The 25,381-nt window shown below is 45.2% G+C and overlaps 1 protein-coding gene across 1 annotated transcript in view; it reads left to right on the top strand.

Annotated features, from left to right (window-relative positions):
- The window catches only part of TRUB2 (TruB pseudouridine synthase family member 2), a 46,629-nt gene that overhangs the window by 12,992 nt on the left and 8,256 nt on the right, over positions 1-25,381 (top strand). The window contains exons 5-6 of the mRNA XM_068134885.2: positions 1,528-1,589; positions 22,050-22,131. Coding sequence (XP_067990986.2) covers positions 1,528-1,589; positions 22,050-22,131 — 144 coding nt within the window. The remainder of the gene's footprint in view (positions 1-1,527; positions 1,590-22,049; positions 22,132-25,381) is intronic.

Here is a 25,381-nt window from a genome sequence, read left to right as displayed (position 1 = left end):
CTTGCCTCAATCCTCTGCCTCACTCCCTCGTATCGCCCAGCCCTTCCTGCCTTGCCTCAATCCTCTGTCTCACTCCCTCGTATCGCCCAGCCCTTCCTGCCTTGCCTCAATCCTCTGCCTCACTCCCTCGTATCGCCCAGCCCTTCCTGCCTTGCCTCAATCCTCTGTCTCACTCCCTCGTATCGCCCAGCCCTTCCTGCCTTGCCTCAATCCTCTAGCTCACTCCCTCGTATCGCCCAGCCCTTCCTGCCTTGCCTCAATCCTCTGCCTCACTCCCTCGTATCGCCCAGCCCTTCCTGCCTTGCCTCAATCCTCTAGCTCACTCCCTCGTATCGCCCAGCCCTTCCTGCCTTGCCTCAATCCTCTAGCTCACTCCCTCGTATCGCCCAGCCCTTCCTGCCTTGCCTCAATCCTCTGCCTCACTCCCTCGTATCGCCCAGCCCTTCCTGCCTTGCCTCAATCCTCTGTCTCACTCCCTCGTATCGCCCAGCCCTTCCTGCCTTGCCTCAATCCTCTAGCTCACTCCCTCGTATTGCCCAGCCCTTCCTGCCTTGCCTCAATCCTCTGCCTCACTCCCTTGTATCGCCCAGCCCTCCCTGCCTTGCCTCAATCCTCTGCCTCACTCCCTCGTATCGCCCAGCCCTTCCTGCCTTGCCTCAATCCTCTGTCTCACTCCCTCGTATCGCCCAGCCCTTCCTGCCTTGCCTCAATCCTCTAGCTCACTCCCTCGTATTGCCCAGCCCTTCCTGCCTTGCCTCAATCCTCTGCCTCACTCCCTTGTATCGCCCAGCCCTCCCTGCCTTGCCTCAATCCTCTGGCTCACTCCCTCGTATCGCCCAGCCCCTCCTGCTTTTCTTTCTCCATTATTTTCTGACCATTGAATTGATGTTGGCAATTCATGCCATGATTTATGCGTCGATTTTACTTAATATTAATTCCGAGAAAATTGTACTACCTTTTAGATTTCGATTTGAATGCGTGTGAATTTATGGGTAAGTCTCCCACCTTAAATTCCTTTATGGGTAAGTTTAGTACGATATTTCAAAAACTTGTGGTGGACGACTTATGACAAAACTTTGTGTATGAGTTGGTTTGGTGAATAGAACAAGTGGATTCGATTTTTGTTCAGGTCCAAATCCAGATCCAGCCCATCAGTGGATACAAAACGTAAACTGTTCAGCCTGGCAGAGGTATGCGCTCTACCGAGTGCCGTTCTAGTTGTTGATGTGCTAATTTTAATGTGCTCTTTCTGTAAATCTTCATGATTTTTCAGTGATATATTCATGTTAGCTGTGTTAAACTTTTTTATAGCAGAGTTTTCGTATTTATTTATATTTGTTTTATTTGTCATTATTTGTAAATCAAATATCTTTTCATCTTTGGACTTTTTATTTAGTGCTTCATAATAAAACCACCATTCTATTTTTATAAAAATAATATATATAATACACACACACACACACACACACATACATACGAGTATTTTGTCATTGTTAATTTTTTTTCCACTGTTTCTTCCTTGATCAGTGATGGCTGTGGGAAATGGAAACAAGCTCCTGCCTGAGTTCCAGAAGGCCCGCTTCACCAGGGTGAGGAACCATTTTAAAGTTGGGGAGGAGTAGGGGATGTTGGGTAGAGAGCATTGTAAAGGGGAGAAAGAAGGGGGAGGGTGTGTGAGGAGAGTTTCAGTTGGGAAGGGGAATGGTGAATGAGCTAAAGTGAGAATCAGTGGCCCAGGGTTGGGAAGAGGTGCAGGTTGAGCATGAATGCAACACCAATGTCCCAATGTCCCTGTTCTCCGTTGTTGTGCTTTCCTCTTTCTACCCCCTCATGTCTCTCGCTCCCTTTATTATTATGTTTCATGTGTTTTTTTTTGGTTTTTTTTTGTATACAGAATCGAAGCTTGTGTAAGAGCTAACACATTGAACATGAAAACATGCACAGAGATACAAAACATGCAATGAAGGGAGCAGGAGACGAGGGGGAGAGAGGGAAGCACACAAGCACAACAACAGAAGAGAACAGGGACGCCAGTAGATCTGTGGAAGAGGGTGGGCTGGGGGAGGAGGGAGGGGTACACAGTATAAAGCAAATGAACACTACTAGGAACCCCAGGAAAAAAGCTGGGGATTCAAAGAGATGGATTTGGGGTATTTTAACGGGGGTAGAAATATCAAGGTTTTGGATGGGGGAAGATAAGAGATGGTGGTGAACAGCTGTTTTAAAGACTTGGAGTGAAGAGAGGGATTGAGGAGAGTGAGGGAGTTTGTTCGAGAGGTGAGAGAAAAGAGGAATGAAGGAGTGAAGGTGAGCAGAGAGTCTTTATTTTGGCGGTTTCACCAGAACAGTGTTGCTGACAGATCTTGTCTGTCCTGCAGGAATATTTGGGGGACAGAGCACAGACAGAACAGGTTGAGCAAGGCCGGAGAGGAGTGGGTAGAAGACAAAGACCACCTACCTACCTATCTGCCTACGGTGAGAGAGAGAGAGAGAAAGGCCCTTACAATCAGCTTCTTCGCGGGAGATTCCAATGATTCTGAATGCTTTGGTTTCAACTGCTTGAAGCCGAGCTAGGTGTGAAGCAGGAGTACCGGCCCAGAGGGGAGAGCAGTATTCCATTGAGCTGCAGATGAAAGCTTTGTATGTGGTGAGGAGCTCAGAAGTGCCCAGAAAGGATTTCGCACAACGTAGGATGCCCAGTCGGCGATTGGCTCTGGAGACCAGCTTGGAAATGTGGTTTTCTCATGGAAGATCATCTGCACACTTGGGGAATCCCTGCCGCCGTCATCTTGGAGACGGCGGCAGGGATTTTCGAAGCTCCACACGGTCTCCACGTTTTTCGAAGTTAAGTCTGTTCACAATTGTATTTTGTCGAAACTGTATTTATCTTTCGGTGTGTGAAGTTATTGTGTGCAACTTTGGTTGTTTCTCGGTGTTTATCTTTCATAAATTGATCGTCTGTTTGCCGTGTCGCGAGCAAGGCCTTGTACAGTGTGCACTGTACAACCTTGAGGCTTTGTTTTTCTCTCAGTGGTCCGTCGTTTGTGATCCAATAACTTTCGTTCTCTGTATTCCCAGTCTTTTCACCCATAGCCTACTTCCTTGTGTAAATCTCAACTCAAAAAAAAAAAAAAAAAAACATTTCCTTCTCTGTTCTCATTCGTTTATTCATTCTTATTCGTTCGTTCGTTCTTCGACCACGTGTTTCTCCCCCATTTCCCCAGATAGTTTTCACTCATTAACCTTCAATGTTTACACTTTCCCCTCAAGTTATGTATTCCGTCATATTTTATAACACCTTTTTCTTCTTCTTCTTTAAAAGGCTGCTTTCGACTTGCTCACCAAATCAATTCATCCCAAAAAAAATATCCATCTCCTATAGTGCCTTTGTTCTACATTCCCTAAACTCTCCTGCACTCCATCCTCCATCCAGCGTCCTTAAACGTATTTCTAACTCGAAGGTCACAAGAAACTCATTTTGCAATAAATGTTCGTTTCCCATAAATCGTACACTTTCAAAAATCCAATCTCACCCCTCCCCTCCAAATCTTCCCCATAACCCCTCCCCTCCAAATCTTCCCCATCACCCCTCCCCTCCAAATCTTCCCCATCACCCATCCCTTTCAAATCTCCCCCCTTGCCCCCTCCCTCCTAAACTACTCCCTCACCCCTCCCCGCCAAGACGCCCCCTCGCCCCTCCCCTCCTAGACTCCTGCCTCACCCCTCCCCTCCAAATCTCCCCCATATCCCATCCCTTTCAAATCCCTCCCCTTGTCCCTTCCCTCCCAAACTCCCCCCTCACCCCTCCCCTTCAAATCTCCCCACCCTCATTGCTTCTCAATTTCCCCCCGCTCACTCCCCCTCCTCAAAGCGTCCTCCCCGCTTCTTCCCCCTTCAAACTCTCACCTCCATCTCCCCCAACCTTCTGCCTCGCTCTTCCCCCTCCTCAAATAACACCTCATTGTGGCTCACCCAATCACCATCAAACCTTTTGTCCGCCCCATCCTTCCCTTTCTCCGAGCTATTCTGAAATCTCTGACACACCTTCAACAGCTCTCCCTACCTCTTCCACCTCTTCCACATCTTACCCTACCCCTCCTCCCCCCTGTTCTGTATCTGATGCTCCCCCTTCCTCTTCATTAACGGTATGGACCTCAAACATCCGGGGCCTTCGTTCAAACTTAACTGATCTCTCCATACAGGTTGCTTCTGTCAAACCAGACGTGATCTGCTTAACAGAAACTTTCCTCCTTTATGACGTCTCTGATTCCATAGTATCTCTCCCGGGCTACTCCCTCCTCCGGTATGATAGACCTGAGCCTCGTCCTGGAGGCGGGGTTGCTATCTTTATCAAAAACTCTCTTCCTCACTCGCCCTGCACTGCACTCTCTCCACCTCACCCCCAGGAATACCTCTGGCTACGGCTTCCCCTTCGCTCCCACCTCTTGTTCATATGTGTGTTGTACCGTCCACCAAACAGTGATGACTCCATCTACATCTCGCTGTCTGATGATATGGACCAACTTCTATCTACTCATCCCAACTCTCTCTTCCTCATATGTGGTGATTTCAACTGTCATCATGCCAGTTGGCTGGGTGTGGGTACCTCTCTCACCAGCCATGGCTCCTCAGCAAAGGACTTCTGCGACTCACTGGGACTGACACAATCTGTCAATTTCCCGACCCGGATCTCAGTCAACGGAACATCTTCTCTTCTGGACTTGGTTATGACTAACTTCCCTGAAAATGTCTGCTGCTCTTCTTCTGCTCCGATCGGATCATCTGATCATGTCCTTGTTAAAGTGGACATCTCTCTGACCATCCTCAGGGAGCCTGCTCAGCGTCGACGAGTCTGGCATTTCACTCAGGCCAACTGGCACGGTCTTCAAGCAGCCATCAATCATCTGGACTGGTCTCCCATCTCTACCACCTCTGACATCAACTCATCCTGGGAATTCTTCCAAAGTAAATTGCTCTCTCTCATGCACAGATTTATCCCATCTCGTCTTCAGTTGTCATACCCTTCCTCCCGTCCATGGTACACGGAATCTTGTGGTGAGGCTGTTGCCCAGAAACAACTTGCCTTCGTCTCCTGGAAAGCAAATCCAACGGAAGGAAATCTCATTTCCTTTCACAAAGCCCGAAACAAGTGTGTGTCCACCCTCAGGAGAGCCAGGAAACAATATCTCTCCGTTCTCAAGACCGAACTCTCTTATCTGTCTCCCTCTTCCAAATCCTGGTGGCGTCTGGTCAAATCCGTTTCTGGTGTTTGTTCCCCCTCCATCCCCTCCCTTACCTCAAACGGCTACACAGCTGACTCCGCACGTGAAAAAGCTGAATGCCTCAACTCTGTGTTTGCCTCTAAATCTTGTGTCCCAAACCCATCCCTCTCTGTACCCACCATACCCAGTCGTACCCTGCTGCTCCTGGACTCCGTGTCCTTTCCTCCTGACAAGGTGGAAAAGTTTCTGTCAACCCTCGACTCTGATTCTGCAACTGGACCCGACGGCATCAGCCCACGGGTCCTAAAATCCTGCTCTGCTGCTCTATCTCACCCTCTCTCTGTTCTCTTCACCCTCTCTTTTGCTCAAGGTCAACTGCCATCTGCTTGGAAATCAGCCAACATCACCGCTTTGCACAAAAAAGGTGCAAAAACAGATCCTAGCAACTACAGACCAATCAGCCTTCTCCCAATTATCAGCAAAGTCATGGAATCCATCATTGCTTCTGATATGAAATCTTTCCTCTTCTCCAATGGCTTGATCTCTGATCATCAATTTGGTTTCAGACCAGGTCACTCTACTCTGGACATGCTGCTTCTGCTGTCTCAACAATGGATGGAGGTCCTCAATGCCAAACAGGAAATTAGAGCTGTCTCCCTCGACATATCACGTGCCTTCGACACGGTCTGGCACCCCGCTCTGCTCACCAAACTCTCCTCCTTTGGTATCCATGGAAATCTCCACGCATGGCTGGCGGACTTCCTCTCTAGTCGTCGTCAACGTGTGGCCCTGAATGGGTTTCTCTCATCTCCTCTTCCTGTTCAGGCTGGAGTTCCCCAAGGCAGTGTTCTGGGCCCCGTGCTTTTTCTGGTCTTCATCAATGATCTCTCTGACTCTCTCGAAAATCCTCTCTATCTCTTTGCTGATGACTCCACTCTCTGCCGCTCCATTCCTCTTCCCTCAGATCGGCAGTCTGCTGCCTCCTCACTCTCTGAAGACCTGGACAAAATCACAGACTGGTCAAACAAGTGGAACATGTCTTTCAATCCTGACAAATCTCACACTCTTACTATGTCTCTCCGAAAAGATCGACTGGACAACCCTCCCATCTACTTTCTCAACAATCCTCTCCAAGAAGTTCTGTCGCTCAAGATTTTGGGTCTCACTATCTGCCATGATCTTTCTTGGGAAAACCACATTTCCAAGCTGGCCTCCAAAGCCAGTCGCCGACTGGGCATCCTCCGTCGTGCGAAGTCCTTCCTCGGCACACCTGAGCTCCTCACCACATACAAGGCTTTCATCCGCAGCTCAATGGAATACTGTTCTCCCCTATGGGCCGGTGCTCCTGCCTCACACCTAGCTCGGCTTCACGCTGTTGAAACCAAAGCTTTCAGAATTATTGGAATCTCCCGCGATGAAGCTATCTCTGAGGGCCTTTCACTCACTCACCGCAGGCAGGTAGGTGGTCTTTCTGTCTTCTACCGACTCCTCTCCGGCCTTGCACCCCCAGCTCTCTCTGTGCTCTGTCCCCCAAATATTCCTACAGGTCGCACAAGATCTGCCAGCAACCCTCTGATGGTTAAACTGCCGAAATCTCGGCTCTCCGCTCACCTTCACTCTTTCATTCCTCTTTTCTCCCGCCTCTGGAACAAACTCCCTCACTCCCTTCAATCCCACTCCTCCCTCCAGGTCTTTAAAACAGCTGTTCACCACCATCTCTTATCTTCCCCCATCCAAAACCTTGATCTTTTCTACCCCCGCTAATTCACCCCAGATCCACCTTGTTTGAAATTCCAACTTCTTTCCTGGAAGTCCTGGCAGTGTCCATATGTTTTATACCTCTCCCACTGCCCCCTTCCCACGCCCCCCCCCCCCCCAAAGCCCTCGCCCTCTCTCAGATCTCTCGATGTCTCCATGTCTCTCGGTCCCTGCTCTCAAATGTTGTGTTTGTGTCCTTCCCCCTCTCTCCCCATCTTGTCTACCGCTCCCTATGTTATATGTTTTATGTGTCGGTTTGTCTTTCTGTGTGATTAATGTTCGCTCTTTCACGAGCCTCGATATTGTATACAAAAAAAAAAAAAAAAAAAAAAAAAGATAGTGGAACCCAAAAGCTTGAGTGACAGAACTTCTTCAAGAGGATTGTTGATGAAGTGGATGGGAAGGTTGTCCAGACGGTCTTTTCGGAAAGACAAAGTGAGTGTGAGATTTGTCAGGATTGAAAGACATGTTTCACTTGTTTGACCAGTTTGTGATATTGTCCAAGTCTGCAGAGAGTGAAGAGGCTGTGGCCTGCTGATCTGAGGGTTGGGATATGGAGCGGCAGAGAGTGGAGTCATCAGCAAAGAGATAGAGAGGATTTTCCAGAGAGTCGGAGAGATCATTGATGGAGACCAGAAAAAGCACAGGGCCCAGAACACTGCCTTGGGGAACTCAAGCCTGAAGAAGAAGGGGAGATTAGAGAAAACCATTCAGGGCCACATTTTGACACGTTGATTGTGACCAGAGAGGAAGTCCGCAAGCCATGCGTGGAGATTTCCATGGATACCATCAGAGGAGAGTTTGGAGAGCAGAGCGGTGTGCCAGACTGTATCGAAGGCACGTGATGTGTCAAGGGAGACGGCTCGGATTTCCTGTTTGGCGTTGAGGACCTCCATCCATTGCTGAGACAGCAGAAGCAGCATGTCCAGAGTAGAGTGACCTGGTTTGAATCCAAATTGATGATCAGAGATCATGCCATTGGAGAAGAGGAAGGATTTGATGTCAGAAGCGATGATTGATTCCATGACCTTGCTGATTATTGGGAGCAGGCTGATTGGTCTGTTGTTGCAAGGATCTGGTTTTGCACCTTTTTGTGTAAAGTGGTAATGTTTGCTGATTTCCAAGCAGATGGTAGATGACCTTGAGCAAAAGAGAGGGTGAAGAGAATTGAGAGAGGGTGTGAATGTTCTGTTTATGCTTTTGTGTTTGATGTGTTCGCGCTTACACGAGCATCGACTTTGCATACAAACAACAACAACAGGCATTTTAAGGCCATTTTCCCTGCAAGAGTGGGGGTTAGCTTTGCGGTTCCCATGACAATCTTCTCCATTTTGCCCTATTTTCTGCATCTCCCCTTCTTAACCCCCTTGCCCGCATTTCTTCTTCCACCATCTTTAGCCAAGTCTTTCTCTGTCTTCCCCGTCTTCTACTTCCTTCTACATTCATTTCCATCACTCTTCTCAACCAGTCACTTTCATCCTTCCTCAACACATGACCAAACCATCTCAACCTGTTTCTCTTCACAGCATCCATCACAGGCTCTATTCCCATCATCTTTCGCAATTCATCATTTGTCTTCCTCTCTCTCAACGATACTCCACACATCCACCGAACCATTCGCATTTCCACCCTTTCCAGCCTTCGTTGCTGCTCTACGTTCATTACCCATGTCTCGCTCCCATAAATCATAACACTTCTCACACATGCAGCATACACCTTTCCTTACAGCTTCAACGACACTCCCCTCCTCGTCAGCATGCCACTCAGTTCCCGAAACTTCTTCCATGCACATCTCACTCGAGCAACCGTTGCCGAGTCTGATCCACCTTCTCCATTCAGCATGTCTCCTAGGTAACAAAATGTTTTCACACCTTCCAGCTTCACGCCGTCTCCAAGATCCAACTCAACATTTCCTCCATCTGCAGCTCCCTCTGTGCACATCTTACATTTGAATGTAGCTGCCACACTGGTTAATGACCCTCTCAAACCACTACATTTTTGATGAACCCACTCAGCGCACATTGTACATTGAATTGAGTTCACTCCGACACCCTTCCTGCACACAGCACATGGCCACTTCCCAGTTCTTTCCACCTCACCACATGCTTTACCACTTGCCATCACCTTAGTTTTTCCGATATTCACCTTCAGACCTTTTGTCTCCATACATTCCTTCCACTTGTTCATCTTCTCCTTCAGTCCATCCATACTTTCTGCAATCAACACCAGATCATCTGCATACAACAACTCCCACGGTAAACCCTCCTTTACATTCTGACCAGCACCTCCATCACAGCTACAAATAGTAGTGGACTCGGTACCGACCCCTGATGCACTCCCACCTTCACCTCAAACTCACCACTGTTCCCGTCCTTACAGCTGTGCGTGCTCTTTTGTACATTGCCATCACTACTCTGATCAACCATTCCTCCACTCCTAACTCCTCAATGCCCATGTCACTACTTCACGTGGAACCCTATCGAATGCTTTCTCCAGATCAACAAACTCAAGAAACAACTTCTTCCTCTTCTCCATATACTTCTCCTGCAACTGCCTCACAATAAAAAGCGCATCTGTCGTTCCTCTTCCTGGCATAAATCCAAACTGCATTTCGTCGATCTTCACTTTCTTCTTTATCCTCCTCTCCAACCCCCTTTCCAATACCTTCATTCCATGCTCCAATAACTTTATCGCTCGATACGAGCCACACTCCAGAGGGTCACCTTTCCCCTTGTATAGAGGGACGAGGGTACTCAGTTCCCAATCCACTGGAATGCGGCCTTCTTTCACCACCAGATTGCAGATCTCTGTCATTCTCTTCACACCCCAATTTCCCGCTGCCTTCAACATATCTCTCACAACTCCCGTCGGCCCTCCCGCTTTTCTACTCTTCATTGCTTTTATCGCTTCCTCAACTTCCTTCTCGGTTATGTTCTCTGCCGGTCCTAAAACTGGGTTACTCTCTATGTTGCCATCCCATTCATTCTCTGCATCCAACAGTATTTCCATATATCTCTTCCATCTTCCTTTAATTCCATCTGGGTCCACAACGATTTGTCCCACTTCATCCTTCAAGCAACTCACCCATCACATCACACCTCTCTTTCGCTATCTGCTTTGCAATCCCGAATACCGCTCTCTGACCCTCTTCCAAATCCAAGCGTTCTCCGAACATTTTCCTCCATGCCTCCTGTGCCTTTGCTTGCTCTTTCTTTGCAGTCTTCTTGGCTGCCTTATAACTTTCATGCTCTGCCTTTTATGCCCCCATTAGTGGGGCAACTTCGCATAACAATTGTGCATTTTGTGAGGAAAGCACCAAATTTGGCACACTAGTAGACTATCATATTATGAAAAGATCTGGATATTGGGCCATCTCAGATTCAGAGATTTGATTTTTGCAAGATTTCGATTCGATTGGGATTGAAGAGAACACCTTCTTCGTCTTCTGCACAGTGAAGTTGCCAGCCCTGAATTATCTGGCTGCATCTGAGTGCTTCATTGGGAGTGCAACCATGTCCCTCAGGTGAACAGGGACACACCTGGCATCGTGTGTGTGGTCTAAGGCATGGAACCATGGGACCAGTTCCGTCAGGGCATCAAGGTACATCGTGAATGAAGCCTGACGCAGAGAACGCACGTAGACCAGTACCAACATCTCTAGTTCCAGCACAGTTGCCCAGTACTGAAAGTTGGGAATGTCTTCTCCTCTCTGGTGACACCAGTCTTCAAACTCAGGCAGGTCTTCTGCGTCATCAGCATATGTCATACAGTGGCGTTCATATGCACGGTGTTGCAGGATGTGCAGTGCCGCTGCAGTGATTTGATGAGCTCTTCTTGTGCGGGTGACGTGAGCAGCTCGCAGGAAGGAGTCGGCCGTCCCTGGCGTTGCAATCTCAGCTTGCAAATCTGCAAAATCTGCAAATCTTGCAAAAATCAAATCTCTGAATCTGAGATGGCCCAATATCCAGATCTTTTCATAATATGATAGTCTACTAGTGTACCAAATTTGGTGCTTTCCTCACAAAATGCACAATTGTTATGCTATATTTCGCTTAGCTGCCGGACTACATACCGTTCGCCTTCTGCCACTCCTTGAACTTCTTCCTCTTCTCGTCAATCTTCTTTCCAATTTCATCATCCCACCGCCATGTTTGCGAGTGCCTCGGTGGTCCTTTTGTCCATCCACATACCTCACCAACAGCTCCCAACAGACTATCTTTCATTGACATCCAACCACTTTCAAGCTCAACCACATCATCCTCGACCATATTCAGCCTCTCTTTTAATGCCTCCCTCACTGCCACCTCTTTCAACCTCCACACCTTCATTCTCGGTTGGTACCTCACCCGCCGAGCTCTCCTCGCACCTTTTACCCTTATGTCGCAGACAACCAAGTGGTGCTGTGAAACAGCCTCCTCCCCCGGGATCACCTTTGTGTCCCGGAGGTTCCCCCTATCTCGCCTACGCACCATCAGGTAGTCAACGGTTGTCATCGACCCACCTGACGTGTATGTAACAAGCTTATTATGCTCTTCCTGGAGCTGAGTATTACAAATCAGCTCAATCAGCAAACTCCAAAATCCTTTCACCTTCTCCATTTCTCACACCATATCCATAACTCCCATGAACTCCCTCAAAACCGGCCATACTCCTTCCCACATGTCCATTTAGGTCTCCTCCTACCACAGCAACTTTCTCATCTTTCACGTTTCCCATCAGCTTCTCTATAGCACACCAGAACTTGTCCTTCTCTTCATCGCTCCGACCAACCTGCGGAGCATATCCCGAGATGATGTTCACCAAGAGCTTTCCAATCATCATTTTCACCATCATCAACCTTTCACTCACTATCTTTCATTGACATCCAACCACTTTCAAGCTCAACCACATCATCCTCTACCATATTCAGCCTCTCTTTTAATGCCTCCCTCACTGCCACCTCTTTCAACCTCCACACCTTCATTCTCGGTTGGTACCTCACCCGCTGAGCTCTCCTCGCACCTTTCACCCTTATGTCGCAGACAACCAAGTGGTGCTGTGAAACAGCCTCCTCCTCCGGGATCACCTTTGTGTCCCGGAGGTTCCCCCTATCTCGCCTACGCACCATCAGGTAGTCAACGGTTGTCATCGACCCACCTGACGTGTATGTAACAAGCTTATTATCCTCTTCCTGGAGCTGAGTATTACAAAATCAAAAATTTGAACCCTGGTGTTGGGCTAGCGGCTAGGGTGCTGGCTTAGGATCCTAGGATCCTGGGTTCGAATCCCGGTCAATCGCTGAATTAACGCCAGGGGGGTTGACTCAGCCTGTCATCCTTCCGAGGTCGGCTAATTGAGTACCAGTTCACTGGTAATTCCCTGTTTGTCGTTAAAGGCGGCAAAAAGGGTTGGCGTCAGGAAGGGCATCCGGCCGTAAAACATTGCTTCAAAAAGGGGACCAAAAAACAACAACAACCACGGTTCCCGAAAAAGGCCAACCCCCGCTTTGCAGGGAAAAATGGCCTCTAAAGGTGGTTATTTATTTTATCAACCTTTCACTCACTCTAGTCACACTCACCACACTGTCTACAAACTCCTCAGAAAACAGGACACCAACACCATTCACACCTTGGCACTCTTGCCACACAAACTTGTATTTCTGTCCCTGAATACCCTACACCATTCTCACACCACTTCCCTTCCATCTCGTCTCCTGCACACAACATATGTCCACTCTTCTTCTGACCAATATTTCCACCACTTCTCCTGATCTCCCTGTCATTGTCCCTACATTCCATGTCCCAAACCTCAGAAACCGATCTCCACGTCGGGCATCAGACGTTTCGTCATCATAAATGGAATGATTTCCACCCTTGCTTCAGACGAGAGCCTCGACTTTGCATACCAAAAAAAAATCAGAATTGTTTATAACTGATTAATAAAACGGACAACAGTGGGATAAAATGACCTGAACACGCCCATTTTGCCCTTCTAGCTCTATCTTTTCCTCGTTGGCATTAAATGAAAAATTATGCATGGGATGGAAAGCATCGTGAATAATTGCCTTGGCTCTTTTGACACACAGGTTTTCATATTGACTGTCTATCGAAGGCAGGTGCACTCCAATAATTACCGATGGCGTTGGTTGTCATAGACTATCGAAGGCAGGTCCACTTCAATAATTACCGATGCCGTTCTAACAACACGGCACAATTTTTTTCCTTGCAGATTCTGTGCTGCTACTAAACCAGACAGTGATGGAGAGTGTCAATATACTCTCGATCACTGCCTGATAAAATTTCACGAACGGTAGTGCTGTCATGAAAACTTTTAGGTCGCCTTCGGAAGTACAACCGCTGCTGGGCCTTCTTCACACTTTGATCAAGATTCGCCTCCCAGCCTTGATCATCAGAAATAGGGATATTGAGGAATTTAAAGGAATCTACAATTTCAACCTCAGCACCGTCAATAAAAAGGGGATTAATTTCTGATTTATTATTTCGGAAAATAAACGTAAATTCCTTTTTAATTCCGGAAATTTCTTTAGTTTTGTTAATGTTGAGCTCCAAGTTGTTGTTTAAGCACAAACGTACCAGTATTTTGACCCGCTGGCGATAATTGCCTTCCTTGCCAATGTGAATGAGTCCCCACAACGATTGCATCATCCGCAAATTTTACAATCAGGCAATTTTCAAGAGATGACACGCAATCATAGGTATAAAGACAACACAATAAAGGGCTTGGTACACATCCTTGAGGAGCACCAGTATTCAATGTGATTGAACTTGAAAAGTGAGATCATATTCTAACGACTTGTGGCCTGTCATAAAAAATCTATTTGCGCAAAGAACCATCAAAACCAAGAGCAATTCATATCGTATGCAATTTTAACGGTAAAATAGTATTAAAAGCAGAAATAAATCAATAAAAAGAAGCCTAGCATAGGTGGAGGAGTCAGGTTTATCAAGATGCTGTAAAACATGATGAAGAGTGAGCAAAACCACATCGACAGAATGATTCACAAGGTATGTGAACTGAAGAGTCTGATACAAGAACAGATTTTCAATAACTGAGCACAAGACGTGCTACCGGCCTCGCAATTCACTCGGTCAACTAACCAGACATTGCTTTGGAACAGGTACAATGATTCATTACTTAAAAATATGTGGCACTTGACACACGACGTGACCAATTAAATAGGAAAGTTAGAATACCAGACAGTTTGTCAACACACAGCTTTTGCAATCGCAAGGTGATGCCATCAGATCCAGGGGCTTTTCTCATGTGCAACCTCGAAATGTTTGGTCTCAGGTATGGTGTTCACAAGGTGATGCCGTCAGGTCCAGGGATGCTTTTCTCATGTGCAACCTTGAAATGCCTCGTATCAGATATGGTGATCGTAAAAGGAGGACGATCACCTCCACAACTTGTCTTGTGTGAAGCACGCTGGTGATCAAAACTCCTGCAGAACTGGTTCAATTGGTCAGGTAAGGTGGTATCACCTGACAGAACAGGTTTTGGCTTTGGTTTGTAGGGAGATCTCTTCTGGATTGCTTTCCACAATTCTTTTGAATTACTGGTTGATAAATTATTCTCCAACCTCAGCTTGTCGTCCCGTTTGGTCGCTTGAACAGCTTTGTGGAAGTCCTACTTGGCTTTCTTGAAAGCACTTGCATTGTTACTCCTGAATGACTCATTCCTTGCTCCAAGTTTATTCCTCAGGTCACTGCCAAACCATGGCTTTTCATTTGCATATGTAATCACTTCCTTAGTCGGAATGCATAGATCCTCGCAGAATTAAAAACAAATCGAGGATAACCTCCTAAAATTAACCTATCAATGTCAATGTCCTCGTATTCCTGGAATACATTCCAATCAGTGCAGGCAAAACATCTACGGAATCGTTCATTGGCCAACATTGACCACTGAGACACTGACCCATGAATTGGCTTTTGGTGTTTCAGTTGTTGCCTGTGCAAAGGAACCAAGTGCACCATATTGTGAATGGTATCACCAAGAGTAGCATGTTTCAGCAACTTGTACACTCTTTTAAAGGCCGTGCAACATTGGTCCAGTGTTCTCTCTTTTCGTGTGAAACATGTCACATGTTTATAAAACTTAGGAAGGCTTTTCTTCAGATTAGTTTGATTGAAGTCATGGGCGATAATGAGAGTGGCATCAGGATTCGCATTCTTGTTCAGACAAGGCAGGCAAAGCATTGGCTGCAGTGGGGGGGGGGGGGGGGGGGGGCGACCATCTTACTATAATTCACCAAATGTCCGTCTGTCCGTTCGAAGGTACCGCAAAAACAGCTCAACCGATCACAACAATATTTTGGGTGGGTATTCCTGGGACCCCTTGGAGTAAAATAGCTATATTATTTTTTTAATTTTTCCAATTTTCCAGTTTTTCCAAACGCTATGGAATAATATTTACCGATATGAACAGTAATGTGGATTTTATTGAAATTCTACAAATACTGTTTCGATTTTGATGACAATTATGAACCTGCCGCGAATGCGGAAGTGGACAGATGACGGCAATGCGCGGATTTGATAATACCCCAACACAACCGTCATTCAATCGTAATGTTAAATCATTAAACGTTAATCGTGTTAATCGTTTTGTTAAAGTATCAATTGATGGTTGGAATTGAGTGAATACAATTACGATTTTGAATTCGTAATTGTATTCACCCAACCGTACGGAACTTCACATCAGGTTTTAAATATTTGTTTATGTCACGAATGTTGTTAAAAGTTTATTTTTTATGTTAATGTTATTTCATTTGTGATTGGAGTTATGCTGTTTGGAATGAAAAAAGAGATTATCGAGTTCAGGTGAATGACGAAATGCCATGACGGTTTCTACTTTCTAAATGTGAATTTAGAAAGTCAAAGATCGCCATATGCAGATTCGCCATTGACTGGGTATGGAACAAACGTACCTGTTTGTTTGCGAACGGGTACGTTTTTCATGGAAGTCCTTCACGAACTTGCTGTCCATGTCTGACGTGCGACTGAAGGTGCTACAGGAATATGGAATTTATTGGTTTCATGCTTTAGCATTCGCTGTTTCTGCATTGTCTGTTTGCTTCCGGCCTCCCACCTGTGCATAGCACGTGTACCTCACTAGTTAAAATCAATGACTGGATTCCTAGCTTCGCCAAATGTAATGTTACCTCCCTATTTTTATTTTTTTGCAAATTGCTAATAAAATATACATTTTCTCAAATTGTGTTCCGATTCACATTTTTTATTACTCAGGCATACATTAATTCTCAACATGTTCGTTGATAAATGGGAAATGGTTTTTTGGTTTGGTCACAATAAAATGGCATACAACAGCATTTTCAACTTAGCATACATAAACGACAAAAAAACAACCACCTTCAGAGGCCATTTTTCCCCGCAGAGCAGGGGTTGGCCTTTTTTGGGCACCGTGGTCCCCTTTTTGCAGCAATGTTTTATGGCCGGATGCTCTTCCTGCCACCAACCCTGTTTGTCACCTTTAGCGACACACAGGGAATAACCAGTGAACTGGTACTCAATTTGCCGACCTCGGAAGGATGACGGGCTGAGTCAACCCCCCTGGCATTAATTCTGTGATCGACCGGGATTCGAACCCAGGATCCTAGGATCCCAAGCTGGCACCCTAACCGCTAAGCCAACACCAGGCTTAAAATGCATCAACTTAGCATACATGATGTTTGATTTTTGATTTGTCTGGTATGATGAAACAAGAGAAAAATGACCACAGTGTGGTTACCAGCTGCGACGTGTAGAATCATGAGGATATCCATTGCAATATGCGCTACCAAATTCGACCAGTCATTAAATTATGCGCATGCACTAGCGTCTTTTTGTCTTTCAGCTAAATTTATTCTGGTTTCTTCAAACAAATCGCGATTTTAGTCCGCGATGTTCTTACCTCATACCAACGCACGTCCGAGTGTATGCGCATGCGCTATTCAAAAAGGCACCCCAACAACAAGAACAACAACGCGGTCCTCTCATAGAGCTGCTCGTCACAGCTAAAAATTAGGGGGGTAACATTACATATGTCTAAACTAGGGTATGATGATTACAAATAATCCATGATTTTTGTGCTCTGGCATGTAGGGTAAAACGTGGGGATAATTTTAATGCATCAAACTCCTCCATGGGACCTGATTCTTGGAAGCTATGGGCAACTTTTAAGATGTCGAAACCTAAACCGAAACAAACTTTGGGCAAAAGAAAACTTAGTTTTTGCTTTCCCGATGGGTGTAAAACTGAACTATCATGATATAAAGGTTGCACTTACCATAGGTGCATATGGTGCAAGATTATGTACAATTTGGTACCATCTGTGCATATTTCGAGTAAATATTAATGAGTATAATTTATCACATTTTGAAATATCGCTAATCTCATTTGTGGAACACTCCACTAAGTGTGGAGGAATTCACCATCCAGTTCGAGTAATAAATTTATTAATAGAGTTGATACATCACAAACATCAAAAAAATGACATACAACAGCATTTTCAACTTAGCATACATGATATTTGATAGGAGAACATGCATGGAGAGAACAGCAACACGCCAAGCCGCATGAAGGCTATTCTTTCGATTTCTGGAGCACTGCCCTATAATACACAAACTTTGTCAGGTGGGGGGAGCGATTGATGAGAAACAGCTGTGGGCTCTTGCCCGGGGCCCCGATCTGATAAGGAGGAGTAGGCTCACAAAAGAAGCACTGTGAAGATAAAGTTTTGGACAGCCAGGGAAATTGGTAGGCTGAAGGAGTGGAGGAAAGATCCGGACTCGGGAGGAAGAATGCAGTTCTGATCATCATGAAATGTTCAACACATTGTTAAAACGCACGTAAATATTTCCCAGCTCGGCTTTCAGCAGGAGAAACAACGGGGTGGCGTGAGATTACGACTCCAGATGGTCGGTTGTGTAGAAGGGGAGTTTGAGGTGAATCATAGGCTGTGCATTCTTTCAGGTCATAAACCACGAAGGTGTCCTTGGCAAGTTAATGCAATTTAAACAGGCCTGGCCAGTGTGTGCCTTTTAAAACATGTAGTTTTTGTGAATACATTATTACTTGATTAAAATAATTTATCCGCCATAAAGCATTCATTAATATGTAATAGTATTAAAGCAAACGATACACAGGTTAGCAGTTAGTTAGAAAATATATGCATTGTATTTTGTATGTGTGTGTTTACGAATTAATCGCAATTAATTTTAAGTGTACACAAAATACTTCCACACGAGCCGCATGAATATGCTCATAAGTCAGTTGTGTAAAGCTTCAGAGAATGACAACCAGACATTTCTACTCCCCAAGGGTCCCCTCTAGCCAAATAGATAGTGTCGCATCCCTGGGATTAAGACCCCTGGGTGACGGATGGCCGACCGAGCTTTAACTCCGAAGCTTATACCCCAAACTATGGCGGTAGTGATATGTGCTGGGTGGAGGGTAATTGCAACCTGCAAGGGTTTACCTGTACGGAGCTCACTGGGCTTCCTCGAACCCACCACGGATAAACAAGACAGAACACAAGGTATTGAAAATGCAACAAATAAAGGTTTAATGAGAATAATGCAGGCAACAAAGAAATTAACACACGGTAAACTAAAATTCCTAAATGAGGGACCCTCCATCGGACTCGTATACAGACACAGAGAGAAATCAATAAAACAAGCGTTACGCCTAGGTCCCCCGTCGGTGAAGTGATGCGAGTTGACAAAGTGGAAGACGCAAGGCGGCCATCTTGGATTTTGACGTGGCGACCCAATTTTCAATAGCGTTCTTCCTTATGCATAGATACACCCACACACCAGATCAGACGTTAGTAGTTCGTTTATTTTTCAAGATATTTCGCTCAAGGTTCAGACATATATATGGTGGTGGCCATCTTGGATTTTGACGTGGCAACCCAATTTTCAATAGCGTTCTTCCTTATGCCTAGATACACCCACACACCAGATTAGAAGTTGGTACTTCGCTTATTTTTCAAGATATTCCGCTCTCAAGGTTCAGACATACATGGTGGTGGCCATCTTGGATTTTGACGTGGCGACCCAATTTTCAATAGTGTTCTTCCTTATGCGTAGATAAGCCTGGCGTTGGCTTAGCGGTCAGGGTGCCAGCTTGGGATCCTGGGTTCGAATCCCGGTCGATCGCTGAATTAACGCCAGGGGGTTGACTCAGCCTGTCATCCTTCCGAGGTTGGCAAATCGAGTACCAGCTTGCTGGGATGAATGATCACGGTGTGTACCCCGATTCAGAATAGGCACACTGTATCCCTGCGCATCGTAAGAGCGTGACCAAGGGTTGGCGTCAGGAAGGGCATCCGGCCATAAAAACATTGCCTCAAACAGGGAACCATGATTGTCATGGGGCCCGCAATGCTAACCCCCGCTCTAGCAGGGAAAAATGGCCTTAAAACGATCATTCATTTATTCATTCATTCTTATGCGTAGATACACCCACACACCAGATTAGACATTAGTAGTTCGTTTATTTTTCAAGATATTTCGCTCACAAGGTTCAGACATATATATGGTGGCGGCCATCTTGGATTTTGACGTGGCGACCCAATTTTCAATAGGGTTCTTCCTTATGCCTAGATACACCCACACACCAGATTAGAAGTTGGTACTTCACTTATTTTTCAAGATATTCCGCTCACAGGGTTCAGACATACATGGTGGCGGCCATCTTGGATTTTGACGTGGGTTGCATCCACACACCAAATTCTAATGCGGTCCTACGCTCACGCACGCACGCGCGGACGGACGGACGGACGGACACACGGACGGAGGGGAAAACCATAGTCCTCCTTTCGCTCCGCGGTGCGAAGGGGGACAATAAAATGTGGTGTGGTGCATTGGCTGGTACTCAGCTGTGACCTCCTCAAACGGCCCTTGGATAAACAACTCGAAATAAAACGGCCCTGATGGTCATTGACTAGGTCCCAGGCCCTGCGCTGGAAAGCGAGCGAGGGCACCGCAGCCAGACGGTCCGCGCGAGACAGCCGAAATCCCTCCTCCTCCGATGGCCCAGAGAGAGAGAACAATGGCGTGACCACTTGCACCAAACCAGCATGAGAGAGAGAAAGTATGCGTCCGCTTCCACCAACGCCAGAACAGAGAGAGACAGGGAATGCCCTTTTCCTTATTCCTTATCTAATTCGCATAGCTCCACCCCTCGCATGGAGACGCATGTACGCTTACACGGACATCAGGCCCTAACTTAGATACATCGAGGTGGCTTCACAGCATAATAGGCATGCTAAACCTACACAATTCTATCTGGACTAAAGTATTTCGTTACCTACCCCCACACACTTAACAGTAGGTTTAAAGTACAGTCGGATCCCGACATTCACGGTTCCAACATTCGCGGGTTCGGCGTATTCACGGTTGATAAATTGCAACCTGCTTCTACATTTGTGGCCTGTGTCCGTGTATTCATGGTTTTTCGCAGGCGCAAAAAATAATTTCCACGAGCAATGAGTATGACCTGCTTCTACATTCGCAGCCCTGTGCGTCGCGTTTTCATGGTTTTTCGATGCCATATAAAAAATATATTAGCCACGCTGTAAGCGAGCTTTGTGGGATATCCCCCCCATTCACACTGTAAACATAGCTTTGCAGGATGTCCCACAATTCACACTGCATACATAGTTTTGCGGGATGTCCCACAATTCACACTGTACACTTAGCTTTGCGGGATGTCCCACAATTCACACTGTATGCATAGCTTTGCGGGATGTCCCACAATTCACACTGTAAACATAGCTTTGCGGGATGTCCTGCCATTCACTCTTTAAATATAGCTTTGCGGGATGTTCCACAATTCACACTGTACACATAGCTTCGTGTTATATCCCACCATTCACACTGTAAACATAGCTTTGCGGGATATCCCACCAGCTGCGCGACACACCATCCCCGCTAGTTGCTGTACAGAATAAAAACACTCCACACATCTATTGGTGCAATTAGCTGTCCCATTTTCCCCCACTGAAACAATTCCTCAACAATCTCACAATTTTCCGTGAATCAGGAACCGCAGGGAACCTATCGGCCCTTTCCCCATTGAAACAATTCCTCAACATTAATGGGTCTGACATTCGTGGCATTTTCTCGGTACGTTTCCCCCGTGAATGTCGGGGTCCGACTGTATATACACTGATGCTTGATTGTAATTTATGAAATGGGTCCCTGGTTCCCACATTAAAGCGCACACCTTCACCAGACTGAACACTTTACATTTTGTATCCCTCTGATGGGCTGGATCTGCATCCGAACGTTAATCAAAATATAATCAGCTTGTTGTTATTACCTACCCAACTCATCCACCAAGTTTTGTCATAATGCTTACACAACTTTTTGAAATGTCGTGTTCCATATCGTTTTTGGCCCCATCTATCAAAGGTGAAGTCATTTGAAAAATTAAAAAATATATAGTATCTGGATCCGGATCCAGATCTTCACCAATCTAATCGATTCATCCTTGTCACAGACTCTACATGTTCACCAAATTTTATCTGCATCCATCCATAACTTTTTGGGATGTACTGCTCACAGTCAAACAGACAGGGGTGAAAACAGAATCTCCTTCAGTGGCGGAAATAACTAGAAGGCATCTTAAAATGCAAAGGCTGTCCATGTCCACTTTGTACTCAAAGAAAACTTGACAAAAACGACAGCTAAACAAAAGTCAATTTTATTATGTGGTGTTCTCCATATTCTCATAAAGGTTTGTTGGAAATTTGATGATAAAAGCTCAAATGCTTACACGCATACGCATACACATGTATACACATACACATACACATACACACATACATACACACACACATACACACACACACATACATGCACACACACACACACATACGATTGCAAAGCCCCATCTCCCACTGCATGGACAGACGGGCTAATGAACAGGAGCACAAGAAATGTACTTTGTGGAAAAGTTGCACAATTGCAAATTAGGTGATTCTTTTTCCATGATGTGGTGTTGTATTATATTTTATGCGGGGTAAAGAAAACATTTATTTGTGATCTGTAATTTGTTTCTGTAGACATATACCCTACATGGTCGCCTGGGCTTTGCAACTAAGGATTTCTCAGACTCTGGGCAGGTCATTGAGAAGGTCACATATGGTAAGCTTTTTCTTGTTTTGTCTTTGGTTTGGTCTACAGTATCCTGTATAGTTTAAATGTTTATTCACAATTGTATTGTTGATGAGGTTAAAGTCTGACACAATGGATGGATGAGGAAATTTATAGTTTCCTTGTTTCAAATTGAGCAAAATGACTTGCATTTTAAATTTAAGAATCTTCATCATTATTTAGTAATGTTAAACTTTAATGCAGTTTTGTTAGTGGAGTTGTTTTTCTGTATTGAATTTATTGATTTCTTTTTACTTTAATCCAATAAGGCTCATAGAGGAATTTTCACATGCATCATGTGCAGGATAAAAATACAAAAACATGATTGTAATTTTACATGAACTAACAAAGAACCTTTCCTGAACGACGGGTTAATTCCCCAACTTTAACGATGTCTCTGCCATATTTTATTTCCCATGCACATGAAGGGAAGAGTACGGTTAAGCAATTGGTTTATGTCCGTCCGTTCGTCTGATCAGCTTACGATCGAAGAACAACTAATTTAAGTTGAATGTTTTATATTTTGAACACGAATCAGAACATGAATAGGAAGACGAGTTTTCCCGTACTTTGTTTCTGAATTCGTCCCGATCGCACATGTGCAGAGAGGAGTGGGATAAAAATGTTTTACTCTGCCTGCCTAGCAGTCAAACAAGATTTAAAATGATTCCAAACAGGAACCTCACTGTTTTTAAGGACGTCATAATGGACACAAACAATAAACACGAGAACTAATATAACATGTTACATACTGCATATATATATACTCATGTATTGTCTTTGTGCCAAGTTTGAAGAAAATTGGTCCATACATGTCCAAGAAATAAATGGTTGAGGATGTGCTCAACATCGGGTTTTTTTACAACTAAAATGGCCGCCAGTCGACCATCTTTGATCAGATCGCAAAATATAGTGATTTGCACATGCATGCCATCATGTGCTGTGCTTGTGCCAAGTTTGAACAAAATCGGTCCATGCATGTCCGAGAAATTGTTGGAAACACGTTTAAGTAACAAAATGGCCGCCAGTCGGACATCTTGGATCTGATCTCGAAAAACAATGTCGTGCATATGTAAGCTGTCATTCGTTATCTGTGTGCCAAGTTTGAACAACAGCGACAAATGCATGTCTGAGAAATGGTCGAGGACGTGTTCAACATTGGGTTTTTTTACCACTAAAATGGCCGCAAGCCGACCATCTTTGATCGCATCGCGAAACAAAATAATGCGCTGATGTGTGTTGTCTTTGTGCTAAGTATGAACAAAATCGGTCCATACATCTCTGAGATATGGTTGCGGACGCATGGATGAGACCAAATCCTTAAGCCCCCGTTTCGGACTAAGACCAATGGGGGATAATAACAACAACAAGCACATACATATGCTCTCACACAATCATACAACACCAGATCGCGTGAGTAATAACAAAAAAAAGATTATGATGTGCTTTGACGATTTATGACTATTTTGACGCATTAATGATGTGCTTTGACGTTTATTTTGCTTGAGTTTTGCAAAAAATAATAAAGTCCTCCATCTGACCTCGACCACCGACACATAACCGGAAGCGGCCACATGTAGGATAAAAACCGGTATGTGCTGGGGCTCATGGCCTATTGGCCTGGGGAAGTCTGCTGTGAAGCAGGTGAAACGTCACCTGAGATGGTCTGCTCTTGCTTATTTGCTCAAATTTGCGGAGATCTAATTTTACTTCCTGGTTGGAAGCACCTTCGTTCTTTAAAAATGTGTAATCCCAACCTTCCCAGTCTTTTACCATATTAACGCGATCATTGAGGTCCATAAAATGTCATCGCGAAAAAAGCGGGGTCACGCTAAATCGGGGTTCAAGAAAATCAGTGTTCAAACTGACCCAATGTTACCCTAATATCCTAAAACATCCTAAAACAACAAATAAAAACATTCAAGAATATTAGCAATCATCATTTACAGTTTATTTCTTTAAAAAGTGATCAAGTGTTCCTTGCTTGAACGTAGCATGTCGCTGGCTGCGAGTGAAATCTAGAATGCTTCTGAGTTGGAGGATTTTTATGTGGTCCACCTCCTGGGTCTCCAGCCAAATGAACACCTCGAGGTGTTCAATGGCTTCAGACACTTTTGGGGGTGGGGGCTCTTCATTATCATCTTCTTGTGGCTCGAGAACCGGTACACGTGCCTCCGCCGGTGCTATAGTTACGTTGCGGACGATCTCGGCGTCCGTCAGGTGCTCATATGTTGGGCATTCGTTGTCGGCAGAGTGCCACTGGTGTAGCTCTTCTTTGCTCCATTCAGACATTGGAAGGCCTTCTGAGCGAGCTTGAACAAACAACTCGTACAGGGATTCATCGAGGCTGACATCTTTGGCTGTCTTCAGGCGTTTAGCTTTTAGTCCTGCTTCTTCTTCAACTTTGCAAAGTGACGCATCTAACTTTTCTTCTCGAGATTTCCAGCCACGAAGTGTTTCATTCCGGTATCCCGAGGTCTCGTGCAACTTGAGTTTGACTTTTCGTCTTGATCGAGTCAAGTGCGTGAAGCTTATCTTTCACAGAAAAATATATTCTTTTTCTAGCAGTTTGTTCCATTTCCGGAAAGAGCAAAAAAAAAAAAAGGGTCCAATGACTCATCGCGTTATATCCGAATTCGCGTTAATTCGGGGCACGTAAAATCGGGGTTTCACTGTATATACAGTCACGTGAAAAAGTAAGTACACCCAATGTAAAGTTTTGACTTTTTCAACATATTTCAACACAGCTATTTGATCTTCATTTCAACAATATTGATAGATAAAGGTGATATAATATAACAAATATCATGAAACATTTACATTTTGTTGTCCATTGTAAAATTTAAATAAACATAAATGCAAATTTCGCATGTGGAAAAAGTAAGTACACCCTTGGCTCTAATAGGTGGTATTGCCCCCTTTGGCAGAAACAACCTCAAGCAGGTGTTTCTTATAACTGTCTACCAGTCTCTGACATCGGCTGGGAGAAATTTTTGCCCACTCCTCCATGCAGAATTCTTTCAGCTGTGCGATGTTTGAGGGGTTTCTTGCATGCACAACAACAACAACAACATGCATTTTAAAGGCCATTTTCCCTGCTAGAGCGGGGGTTAGCCTTGCGGTCCCCATGACAATCTTCTCCATTTTGCCCTATTTTCTGCATCGCTCCTTGTTAACCCCCTTGCCCGCATTTCTTCTTCCACCATCTTTAGCCAAGTCTTTCTCGGTCTTCCCCGTCTTC

The sequence above is a fragment of the Myxine glutinosa genome, chromosome 13 (genome assembly GCF_964187855.1).
Source record: "Myxine glutinosa chromosome 13, kmMyxGlut1.1, whole genome shotgun sequence".
NCBI classification, from domain to species: Eukaryota; Metazoa; Chordata; class Myxini; order Myxiniformes; family Myxinidae; genus Myxine; species Myxine glutinosa.
The sequence above is the reverse complement of the archived record's forward strand: the minus strand, read 5'-3'. Positions and strand labels throughout refer to the sequence as shown.